Source organism: Carlito syrichta, unplaced genomic scaffold (assembly GCF_000164805.1).
Source record: "Carlito syrichta isolate Samal-C Ts95f unplaced genomic scaffold, Tarsius_syrichta-2.0.1 Scaffold303144, whole genome shotgun sequence".
Taxonomy (NCBI): domain Eukaryota; kingdom Metazoa; phylum Chordata; class Mammalia; order Primates; family Tarsiidae; genus Carlito; species Carlito syrichta.
In genome coordinates this window covers 673,839-686,428 of record NW_007247240.1, presented here as the reverse complement: position 1 = coordinate 686,428, position 12,590 = coordinate 673,839, and the positions used below count along the sequence as shown (strand labels likewise).

Here is a 12,590-nt window from a genome sequence, read left to right as displayed (position 1 = left end):
CCAAGTAGCTGGAGCTACAGGCGCGCGCTACCACGCCCGGCTGATTTTTTTTTATTTATTGTAGAGATGAGGTCTCGGCAAGTTGCCCAGGCGGGTCTCGAACCTGCAGTCTCAGGCAGTCCACTCACCTCAGCCTCCCAAAGCGTGAGATTACAGGCTGAGCCACTGAGCCCGGCTGAGTTTACTGAATTTAAGTGGGCACATCCTTGTTCTACAATATAAGCATTTGATGAATAGAAGTTTTTTTGTCTTCCCCCTTCTTTTGATTTTATTAAAGACTTAGAAGTTAAACATCTACAGAAAAGTTTATAATGAAAGCCAGCAATTCCTTCTCTTATTGCCTATCTTCAATCCCAGTCTGGTTTTGTTTCCCTGGTGATGATGTCTCTTATTCTAAAGGCTCTCCTTCTGTCACTGTTTTTTAATGTCTGTGTATAAAATATTGACTCTGCTGTGAAAAAGAGTATTTGATTCTCCTTGGTCTGAGCTTCCTGCAGTTTACTTTCATGTTTTAAAACTTTATTTCCACTTCTCTGTCTGGTTCCCTCAGCTAAAAAACAGTGTCTCTCCCACCTTAGTAAGAATTTTAGGGCCTCCTAGTCTATTATAGGAACCTAGTTAATATGTTAAGTATTTTGCATATAACTTGAATCTCAAAGTTGCAGTTAGTAAACGGTATTTATATTATTTTGATGAAAAAAAATGTTCACTGCTGAGAAAATGTTCTGGTATTAACATTTTCTTTGCTACAGTACAGCCAGAATACCTCATGACCAAAGTAACTCCTTGGCCCTGTAAACTCACAGAAGCATTAGTTTGAATAAAATAAGCTACAATAATTCCACTTTAGCTGCAGAACTGAAATGTACAAAATCATATTTTAGATTATTTTTCCCAAAATGCTTTAATTTCCTTTTGTTTATTCTGAGTCTCATCTCCTTACTCTTTTTTCTGTTGTTTTTATTTTACTATAGAAAAATTTTAATGATACACATACAGTTAAAGAATTTGTAGAGGATATGTTCTTCATGATCAATTATCAAAATATTAAATTAAGACTGACTTGGGCACTGTACCCCGATGGACCTAAATCTATACAGATCTTTATTAGTTTATATACATAGTATGTTATGAGATTTGATTCATTATAAAAGAAAAATCTCTTCTTTTTGCTAACTACCTATCCCCATAAACAAATAAATCTCATTGTGATTCAGTTTTCTTTACTGTAAATTTTTGCTATTAAATTGGGGTCATTGAGTCCAGGCTGACAAAGTTGTAGGAGGTGAGTTCCCAGGAATCCAGAAACAGGCGTTTTCAGGAAGATTTGAGTGTCTCGTGTGTGGGCCTATTTATGTTCAACATGGGTCATAGAATAGAAACAAAATCAAATGACGTTTTAAAGTAAATGTGAACCTGCAAAGAAAATTATCTTCCTCTGTTGCTGTGGGTCTTTAGAACCCCGGAGCACTTTCTCTTGCTCTGACAGAAAGGAATACTTCCAAAAAAAGTGTTAACTGCTTGGTGCCAATCCATGCATTTTCATTTTAAGACAGAATGAAATACAGCCACTGACTGTTGGCTTGTTTGTTTTTCACTTATCTACCGTATTCTGGAGTATAAGATGCCATTGATTGTGAATTGCATTGGTTTTATCATATACTGACAGACATTTGCTCATATCAGCCTCTTGTTACTTTAGATGTCTTTCATCTAGTCTAAGAGTTTTGGCAGTATCTCCTATATGCACTGGCATTGTGGTATGTGATAAGCAATATTTTGTTTGTGTCTGTTCACAAAACAAAAATAGCTTCATCATCTTTTGGGTGTTTTTCTTTTTGGGACCCATAAAGCATTTGGTTAAGAAAATAAGGAATTGTAGACATTCATCCAATGCTAAATATTTATTTTATTAATATCAAATCTTTACCCTGCTACTCTGTTTCTTTTCCTTTCTAATTTACAAAGTAAATTTTTTTGTTTCAATGGTAAATCATTGTATAATCATCTTAAAGACATTTTAAATGGCAGTTAAGTTCAACATGTACAGTGTACATAATTATACATTATGAACAGCTGGAAGAAAAAAATCTGCATCTTAGAAAATAAATCTTAGCCAGGCTCAGTGGCTCAGCCTGTAATCCCATGCCTTTGGGAGGCTGAGGTGAGGTGAGTGGATTGCCTGAGTCCGCAGGTTTGAGACCTGCCTGGGCAACTTGGCGAGACCTCATCTCTACAATAAATCAAAAAATCAGCCGGGTGTGGTAGCACGCGCCTGTAGTTTTGGCTACTCGGAAGGCTGAGGTGGAAGGATCGCTGGAGCCCAGCAGGTCGAGGCTGTGGTGGCCGGGAGTGTGCCACTGCCCTCCAGCCTGGGCGACAGAGTGAGACTCCAACTCAAAAAATAAATAAATAAATAAATAAAATCTTAAGGTATAAAAAATACTCCTTAGAATCAAAATATGCATTTCTTTCTCTCAAAAACTTTATGTTAGCTAGTCAGGTAGTATATTACACCTTGCCTAGACTCTTCCTTAAAATTCATGGTTCTTAGTTTTACTCTAGGATAGAAGTAGGACTCATCAGAAATCCTTAGGGCTGCTGCTGATTCTTTATGAAATATGTGTTATTACACAACAGACTAGAAAAAGAATATTAGAGAAATGCTCAAGACCTAAATTCTACTCCCTGCTCTGCCGCCAATTGACATTCTGACTTAAGAGCTCAGGTTTCTCACCTGTTAAATTCCACTGTTAGATTAGATCAGAGATTTTTCATTCCTAGCTACACTTTAGAATTACCTGAGTAGGTTTTAAAAAAAAATTGTCTGTATGTGAAATGTACAGCATGATGATGATGTGATATACATGTACATAGTGAAATGACCACCGAAGTCAAGCAAATTAACATAACCGTCACTCGTATAGGTACCTGTTTCTGTGAGTACCTGAAGGCTACTTCCTTAGCAAATGTCCAATATACAGTACAGTATCATTAACTGTAGTCCTCAGGCTGCACACTAGGTCTTCATCCTTCCTAGCTCTGCAGCTTCGAATCTATACATCGCCCCGTGCCCTCCCCCAACCCCATAAGCACCATTCTACGCTCTGTGTACTTGATTTTTTTTTTTTTAGAATCACTTAGGCAGCTTTTTAAAAATGCCACTGACTGGGTCTCACTTCAGTTAAATCAGAAACTCTGAGCTTGTTTGTAATATTTCTTAAAAGTTCGTCAGATGATTCTGATGTTCAGCTGTGTGTTGAACGCTGAGTGAGATGACCCTATACTTTATGTAAGTCAGGCTCTAAAGTCACCAACCTGGGTTTAATTCTGGCACTGCTGCATATTATCAACATGCTATAAGATTTGCTATGGTAGAAGAGCAATCTGATGATGATAGCAGCATCCATTTGTTGACTGTCTGCTTGTGTGTTTCAGGCACTGATTTTCTGTTTATGTGTAGCCATTCAAAGAATTCTCACGGTAGCTTTTTCAAGATAAGTATTGTCAATCTCATTTTGCAGGTGAAGCAACAGAATCTTAAAGTTAAGCACTTTGACCAAGTTTACCCAGCTAATAAGTAGAGAAGCCTGGATTTAAATCCATGAAGTCTTGCTCTGTAGTCTTACTCTTAGAAAAATCAAATATATATGTGCCATGAGGGAAAGATAAAACTCTAAAACCTCCATTAGGCAGTCAGATGTTCAGGAAATGATAAACTCCTTAGGGGCTGACTAAAAGCTTTTGGATCAAAACCGATTTTAGGGAGTATCTTAAAATTTTACAGGTTGAAAGGACAGATAACAGAGATAGGTTTTAATTTTCACTGTCCTGCCATCACATACATGAAGCTACTTGTATTTTCTTGATGCAGTTGTAGAAAGGGAAGAAAGTGAAGAGATTTCTAAGGTCACACCGCTTACAGGTGATCTTCCTGATATGCTTGTTTGTTGTACTTAACAACCTGGGATTTGAGTCCAAAAGCAATTACTGAGCCAACTTTTCATTGATACGCTGAATCATATTCAACTAGAAACCAGATGCACAGACAGCCCAAGTGTTTGAAGGAAAATCTGTTAGTCAGTGAATAAGGTGGGAAGTGAATTTCAGAGAAAATTTTCAAAATATTCTAAGCTCTTTGGTGAGGCAGTTGAGAATGCCTCTATACCTTGTTGATCTTTGTGTTGGGAATAAACTTGCCCTTTCTAACAGAAGTCGGCATTTCATGGTGTTGTGCATCAGCCATGCTGAGAAATCAGGGGCGGGGTCTTCATCTGCATGCAGCCTACTTAATTAGTCCTCACTTATCTTGCTTAGCTAATCCTACTTACTTAATCCTCACCTATACCCCACCTCTCCATGATAAAATAAAAATTTTAAAGTCTTAAAATAGCAACTGTATTATTTTGAAAATAAGCCAGAAGATTGACTTAATTTTTTGCCCCGCAATAATCAAAGAGAAATCAGATTGTGTGCCACGTTTTTTCATCGTTTGCCATGTGGTATCAAACTGAAGGAAACTGACCTTGGGAGGGAAGTAGGCCATTCACTCAGCCTTCCAACAACTGTTAGGAATGTAAGTAAGAGCTTTCGAAGTAGATGTACTGCTGTTTTCTAGTGGGAAGGGGAAAGCCAGCGCTTTCATGGAGACTTTGATTCTAATGCGCTGTCTCTTGTTTTAGATATTGCCTGGATGATCGAAAAGCTTTGGAAAGAGATGGGGGATTTGCTGAACTTCAGTCTCGTCTTATTCGCTATGAAACTCAAACAACCTGCACCAGAGAGAGTGTTCTGGCACCTGCTGTGTTGAGCCCTTTTCCCTCTCCTGCGATTTTGTCAGAGCCTGGCAGTGTCCCGGACAGAGAAGCTTTACAGAGTGAACCTCGAACCGCAGTATCCTGCTTGAAGCGGAGATCTCAAGATCTGAATTGTCTTCATCACAAAAAAAGGTGATATCTTAAGTGCACATAAGTAGGATCTTGACAGAAAGCATTTTAGTTTCTAGATGATTTTTTCAATTTTTTATTAGTCTTTCAGATTAATTTCTTCATGCCAGAAAGTTTTGTTTTTATTGTGAGAAGTTGATGATTTTGCTTATAAGTTATAAAAAGAAGTGACTTGGGAAAGAAATGCATGTTTCTTCATATGCTAATAAACAGTCCATTAGCATGGTGCATTGTCAGTTTTAAACTGTGAAAAACTGGAGATCCTGCCCATGGATGAGCATCTCTCTCGAGTGGTGTCCGGAGATGGGAGTTCTGTGAGCTCGTCCTGCCCCCTCCTCTCCCGGTCCCTGCCTGCCCTGGCCATTTAAGTAAGGGCTTCCAGGAGGCACCATCCTGGTACTACTTGTTGCATGTAAAAGTTAGATTTAAAGGCTTCTTTTTTTCCTAGCTAAATAAAATGTCCAAACATTTGATCAGAAGTTAGAAGTTTATGTCACGAACACTCCCATTTCTATTGAATTTGTATATCTTTAGAACCGTTGTCAAATTTAGGCTCTTGGTATCTAAAGCAAGCCTTAAATTCTTATTATATTTACACCTTGAAAAAATATGAAAGCAAAACTTTCAAGTTATATTTTTTGAATAGTTAAAAATATTATGAAACTGTTTCCCTGATACGGAAGTAGTAAATCATTTTTTATGAGGACCTTATAAATTCATGATACTTTTTATAACTTTTGGTTAAAAGAAAAGCATCAATATTAGCATTTGGGATACTGTACTTTTTAACTGTATTTCTTATTTCTGACCTGTGACTAATAAAAAGATATGTTCCTGAAAGGAAAGTACACTGTGGCCTCTGGGTTAGCAGAACTGAAGTCCGTAAGACCCTACCTTGTAAAAGAGAAAATTGGGGTCTTGATGGAAGCAAATGTAAACACTTTAGAATGATTAAAACATGCACCAATTTTATAGCTTCACTATTACTTGTTTTGTAAGGCATTTCATAGGTATAAGAAGAGGCTGTGGTTTCTTTGTTTAAATTATCTAATAGAGCCGGGCTTGGTGGCTCAGTCTGTAATCCCAGCACTTTGGGAGGCTGAGGTGAGTGGATTGCCTGAGCCCGCGGGTCCGAGACCCACCTGGGCAACTTGGCGAGACCTCATCTCTACAATAAATCAAAAAATTAGCCGGGCGTGGTAGCATGCGCCTGGAGTTCCAGCTACTTGGAAGGCTGAGGCGGAAGGATCACCGGAGCCCAGCAGGTCGAGGCTGCGTGGGCTAGGAGCGGCCACTGCACTCCAGTCTGGGTGACAGAGTGAGTCTCCAACTCAAAAAAAAAAATTATCTAATAGAAAAGTACTTAGCAAATGAGTGTTAAATCCATAAACCTATAAATAACTGTCATGCATAGTTGACTTATGTGAGAAATTGAAAATTGGAGAGATGGGGAGGGTATAGCAACATTGCTTATTGCTTTCTCTGTTTGCTGAAATTCTAGTTTGTTATTCATTGGTTTCTGCGTTTGTCACTCGGTGAAGAACTAAGGAGCAACTTCACGTGATGTTGGTTGCTTCTCATGAAGTTGGTTGCTTATTTAAGGCAGTAATAGCAAGAAATTCTGTTTGCTTTTCTTGAATTCATGTTTGAATAGATGTAGTTGTAACATTTAAGATAGTACTTGAACTTCATTGCTGACTCAATCTTTGTTCTTGATTTTTTGTCCCACTGTAGACTTGTGAAATCTGAAAGTTCAGACTCTCTTCTTTCTCAGACAAGTGGTAATAGTCACTGCAGTCATCATCACGTGGTGATATCCAGAAAACCCCAGGCAGAGCGGTCGTTGTCAGCAACTTGTCCGTTGGTTGTAGTTCCTAGTTGTGAGACTCCAAACGTCTCTACCAAGGGCAGTTCAGGTCAAAAAAGTATGCACGAATCAAAAACATCAAGGCAAACTAAGGAATCAAGATCACAGAAACATACACGGGTAAAGATGTATTATCCATTTTCTTAGTTCTACACTGGAAGAAATTTTTGTATTTGGTTCTTCTAAAGAGTATGTCTAAAAATGTTATGAATGAATGATGTCTAGAATTTAAGATAATCCAGCGCAAGAAGGATGATGGGTGGGGGCATAAATGAAACAAAACTAGCTACAGATAGATCATCCTTGCAGCTGGTTGGTAGAGATTTGTTATAAAATGTTCTCCACTTATCTATGTTTGAAATTTTCCGTAATAAAAATAAACACGCACCTATATATTCCTGCTGTGTATGACTTAGACACTCAGATTTCACTTCAGAAGTCATGATTTGAATTTCTTTCTTAGGATACTGTAGTCATTTCCTGCTAACATATTAATCCTGCAGCATGTGTGACCATATAGTATAAATGTCATAGATAGCTTTTCTTCTCTGTCACTTTGTCTTTTAGCACAGCAAAATGATTGTGTAATTCACAGGATTAAACTCTAAAGCTGAAATTATAGGTCTGTACCTTTTCTAAGACATATTAGTCATATGTTGTGTTCTGTTCAAGATATTAAAGGAAGTAGTTACTGAAACACTGAAGAAACACAGTATTACTGAAGCTCACAAATGTTTTACTGCATGCAGCCAGCGTCTCTTTGAAATCTCTAAGTTCTACCTAAAGGTACGATGTCTTCCCTACTGATGGCAAAATTTAGTTTATGTTCTCACATTTTTGTTTGACATTTAAAAAGTTTATAGTATTTTTTATACTGAGAGCATATAACTTGTTACCAGATTTTTTGAATGATGGTGATAGAAAAATCAAAGCCAGAATATTTTATATTTGAGTTTAGTCCTCATGTATAGAAACCTTCATTTTAACTGATTCCTCAGTATTTCCTCTACTAAGACTAAGTCTTTGACTAAAGTTGATAGTAAGCCTCAAAACATGTTTAATGGGTAATTTTCTTAAGTACAGTTAGCTCTGTATATCTGTGGGCTTTGTTTCTGTGGGTTACACATCTGTGGATTCAAATAAACATGAATTGAAAATATTCTAAAGAAAAAAAAGTGAATGGTGCTTCTATACTAAACACGTACAAACTTTTTTCTTGTCACTGTTCCCTAAACAATGCAGTTTAATATCTATTTACATAGCATTTATGTTGTATTAGGTATTACAAGTAGTCTAGAAATGATTTAAGGCATACAGGAAAATGTACGTAGGTTACACGCAAATATCTTGCTTGAGGAACTTTAGCATATGAGAGACTTTAGCATCTGTGGCTTTGGATTCTGAGGACACTGAGAGATGACTGTCATGAAAAGGTTACTAGACTGAATATCAAAACACCCAGTGTCTAATTTTGGATCCATTATCAACTAATTGTAAGACATTGGACAGGTCAGCCTCTCACATGACAGCTTTCTAAAACTTAGATGGTGTTAGGTTAATTACCTCCACCTTAAAAGTTTGACTTGAATCACAGTTACATGCAGGTTTCTAGTGACACTGCAGATTGACCCTATGCATTTAATTCCCTTCCTTTCTAAAATCTTCCAAGAAGGTCAGTATTAACCTCCAAACTCCAGAGAAGAGACAAGAAAAGCACTAGCAATGTTTGTGGTCCTTGCTGAACAGAAAAAAGCACGTGGAGGCATGGTCGAGCAGAGTAGGAGTGGTGCCCATGCAACTGCATCCCCGGCGGATCCAGTCAGAATCACGCTCATGCCACGACCAGTAGGAGGAGGTCCATGGAACCGGAACCTGGAGGCAGCCAGTCAGAATCATGCTCTTGGACTGACAGTCTCAGGGTGCTCAGACTCGGGAAACTCTGGGTGTCATGGGAGGCCAGGCCAGAGGTCAGGTGGGAAAATGAAAGGTCCACAGATCTGGGGATCCCCACTTTGTCTGCACACCCTCTTCCACGGTGTCAGCTGCAAGGTGTGTTGTACATTCTTTCTCCCACTCTGTGACAGTGCAGGAAGTCGACTTTTGAGAAAAAGTTGGAGGATGCGGTGGAAGAACTAGCTGGCTACCTTGTCACCTGCCTTGAGGAGAAACCAGCAACAAGCTCTGCACAGACAGAACTTCCAGTCAGGTTTTTAGTCTGTCACTTTTAAATATGACTGGACAGCCACAGAGAAGCAGACTTAGAGAACAGCTTCTGGCACAAGTGATGCCAAGACATGAAGGAATGAAGAGAGCTGAAGGGGCAGGACGTTGAAGAAACTTTGTGAAAACTGTACTTCTTAGAAAGAAGTTAGTTGCATCCGTAAAACTAGAGCATCCTACTCTTTCTAAAAAAATGAATAGAACATGAAACCTTGAAATTAACAATATGATAAATCAATTCAAGAGAAAGACTGAACAGTTGAGATGGAAAATTTTACCAGAAGTTAAAACCGAATGACAAAATCATTGCATGCAGGGTAAGAAAATTGGAGAATTAATCCAGAAGATCTAATATGCTAATAATAGGAGTTTGTTAAAAATGTAACAGAATTTTCCAGAACAGGAAGCAGACCTCCTACAGCAAAGGGCACACAGCTTGTCCCGATCGATTCTACACCAACCACATCACTGGGATTTTCCACCTCTGAGCATGGGGAGAACATTTTCTGAAAGCTTCCCAGGAGAAAAAGTAGTTTACATATCAAGAATCAGATGGCGTTGGACATCTTCACAGTGACGTTGTATACTGGAAGACAGTAGAAAAGTATCTTCAAATTTTGAGGGAAAGTCTTTACCTAGTATTCTGTACCTGGTCTATAATTTAGACAGGTGTGAGGGTTTAATGAAGATACATTCAAACGTGGGAAATAAAAAAAATATCTTACTGTTTTGAGGAATGTGCTCGGAAAAACTTCTCAAAGGATGAAGTTCAGCAGAACAAGGGGCTGAATCAGAAATAAAGCATCCTGCTGAACAGTGCACAGGGAAAAAAAAGAAAGTGAACAGAGGGTGGGGAAGACAAGTCCTAAGGTGGCCGGGCCTAGGGAGCAACTAGACCTCATTGGAGCAGGCTGTGAGAGAAGGAGCTCCAGGTTTTAAAAAGTTGGTTAAAAATAAACAACAGCAAAAACTTGAACTTAGAGATAGTCTAGTATATGTCTGTGTTTGGAAAAACTTTACTATGCATTTGGTCATTCTATTGCTAGCCTTCAAGAGGAGAAAAATCCAGAGTTATACACGTGGGAAACTAAGCAAATGAAAAAATTCAAGATAAATGGAATGTTGGAGGAAAGAAAAGTTGTAACCATATTGCATTAATTAGATTGGCCCGTATTTACCTAGGTGTACTAACGCAAACACTGTGTTACTAGCAGAAGTTGTGGGGCAACTGTCGTTGAAGGAGGAGAAGGGGGTGATGGCAGGAGACCTGGATCCACGGCGGGTGTCTTGGGACACCAAGTAGATACCGTCCGCAGTCGTTAAGTCATTGAGGAGCAGCGTAAACATGTTGTTAGAGACAGGGAGGGATCAGAGAGGAGCCGCTGAAGAATTGGACAAGGCTGCCTCTGTGGAGATAGCTTGGAGAGACAGCAGAGCGCTGCTGCTTTTTTCTTTTTTAAACTTCTTTTTCTAGAAAGGTACAGCTGGTTTTTTTTTTCACTTTGTAATCCAACTTGATGTAGTTATTCAACCTTAAAAAGTGAGAGGTGTCGGTTTCTGTGACATTCATCTTTGTGATGATGAAATCAAATAGTCAAAAAAAAAAATGTTGTATCTGATAAAGAAATGCAAACTATTCACTTCCTGAGTGATGACCTGTTTATAGATCCTCTTGGGTTCAGTCACCTCTGTCGGGTAAGGATGAAGGGAGGGGCTTGTGTGTATGCCTGTATCTTGCTGAGAAAATTTTGATAGTTCCCAATGGAGCTAAATTATAATCTTATTATTTTGATTATTTTGTAGTAGTTTCTGATCACATTGATACTTGTAAAATGAATTAGGATGATCTCAAGTTTATTTAACAATAATGAGTTGTTCTCTGTGATTTAATGTGCAGACTGTAAATTGCTGTATTTTGTTATGTTTAGGATCTTAAAACTTCAAGGGGTCTATTTGAAGAAATGAAGAAAATAACAAATAAAAATGCTGTACAGGTAAATAAATTATTCCCAAGAAACTACGGTCAATCAAAATTGTATTTTATTTCAGAGTGACTCTGATGCCATTATATATGCGGTTATTATTAGTGAGTGTTCTTTTCAGCTCTGTCCATATGAAAACTCTGTAAGATACTTAATTGACTTATTTAGGCAGACTATTTCATAGTATTTAGTAGGTTGCTCTGTTGACAAAAGAGTTTCTAAAGTGATGTTAAGAAAAAGAGAGATCATCCAAAGAGCTAGAAAAATGAATCCATTGTGATTATTGGTTTTCAAAATGTGGTTTAGTTTCTTTAGTGATCATTCGAAACATATTTTCTTTTTTATCTTTTTCTTTAAAAGTATTTTCAAATAAAGGTGAGAAAATGGAGCAGAATCTTCATTTTGTTCAGTGAGAACAATATTGTACTCAGTATTGGAAGTTCAGCAAAAAGTGTTCTTTCATTAGAAAGTAAAATGTTGGGGGGAGAAAAGAAAATGTATTTTTAAGTATAGGATTTGGATATGTTTCTTTTTATTTGAAATAGCCTACCATGTTATTTTGAGGTTTTTACAATTTTTTTGTTACTTGTGTTTTCAGTGGAAATATACCATAATCATATTTTTTTCTCCCCCTAGGTGATTGAATGGGAATTAGAAAAGTCAAGCAAGAAATGAAACAGAAGAATTCTCTTTAGGACAGTTACAAATTGGGTAGAGCTGATACTTACTTCTTCATCTCTTAGGTAGAAAATTACAAGCAAATTTCAAACTTTATTCGAATAGATCTTATATTCTTAAAGAATTTCAAAAGGTACACCTTATATTGATATCATTTTACGATGCTCACTTTGTGTATTTTTAGTTACGTTCTGTTTTATATATAGTTTCACTATATTTTGATGTTCAAAGTTATTTTTATATGTTTTGAAATTTTTATTCTTGGTTAATTATTACAATAAGTAGAAATATTTCCTTCTTTAATTGCATATCTTTGTTGTCAGGCCTCCTCATTTAGACCTTAAAAGTTTCAGTATCAGGTAAGACATGCCAGTGGCTTTTCCCATCTGTTCCAATAGTGAAGTGTAAGGGACTGCCCCCAGTTTAGAGATTGTTGGCAAAAAAAATTCAAACAGGCCCCAGCTCTAGAGCCACCACTGTTGGAACTACTAATGTTTGGGATAAAAACTGAAGGGCAGAAACTGAAAATAAGACGTAATGAAAATGACACTGAGCATAGACCAGTGGCAGAAAATCTGAAAAATGCAGACAGTGCAGAAAGGAGTAGAAAGTAATTACCAGCATTCCCCCACTATCTAGACATAGCCGCTGTTCGTATTTTAAATATAAATTTGTAATTATTTTATAAATGTGCTTTCAAAATGGAGGTCATACAATATATGTGGTGTTTATGTGCATGTTAATTTATAAAACCTGCTTTTTACTTAATATGAATTTTATATTATGTCCTTATTTTAGTGACTGTAAATTACAAAGGAACCACAGTTTGTTTAGTCTCCCATTACTGGACATAAAGTTTAGTTTTTCTCCATAAAAAATAAAATTTTAATGAATCTT

General features: G+C 37.4%; 1 protein-coding gene across 1 annotated transcript in view; it reads left to right on the top strand.

Annotated features, from left to right (window-relative positions):
- The window catches only part of MTBP (MDM2 binding protein), a 67,877-nt gene extending 55,287 nt beyond the window's left edge, over window positions 1-12,590 (top strand). The window contains exons 18-22 of the mRNA XM_021712240.1: window positions 4,683-4,949; window positions 6,681-6,933; window positions 7,486-7,599; window positions 10,962-11,027; window positions 11,652-12,590. Coding sequence (XP_021567915.1) covers window positions 4,683-4,949; window positions 6,681-6,933; window positions 7,486-7,599; window positions 10,962-11,027; window positions 11,652-11,690 — 739 coding nt within the window. The 3' untranslated portion in view covers window positions 11,691-12,590. The remainder of the gene's footprint in view (window positions 1-4,682; window positions 4,950-6,680; window positions 6,934-7,485; window positions 7,600-10,961; window positions 11,028-11,651) is intronic.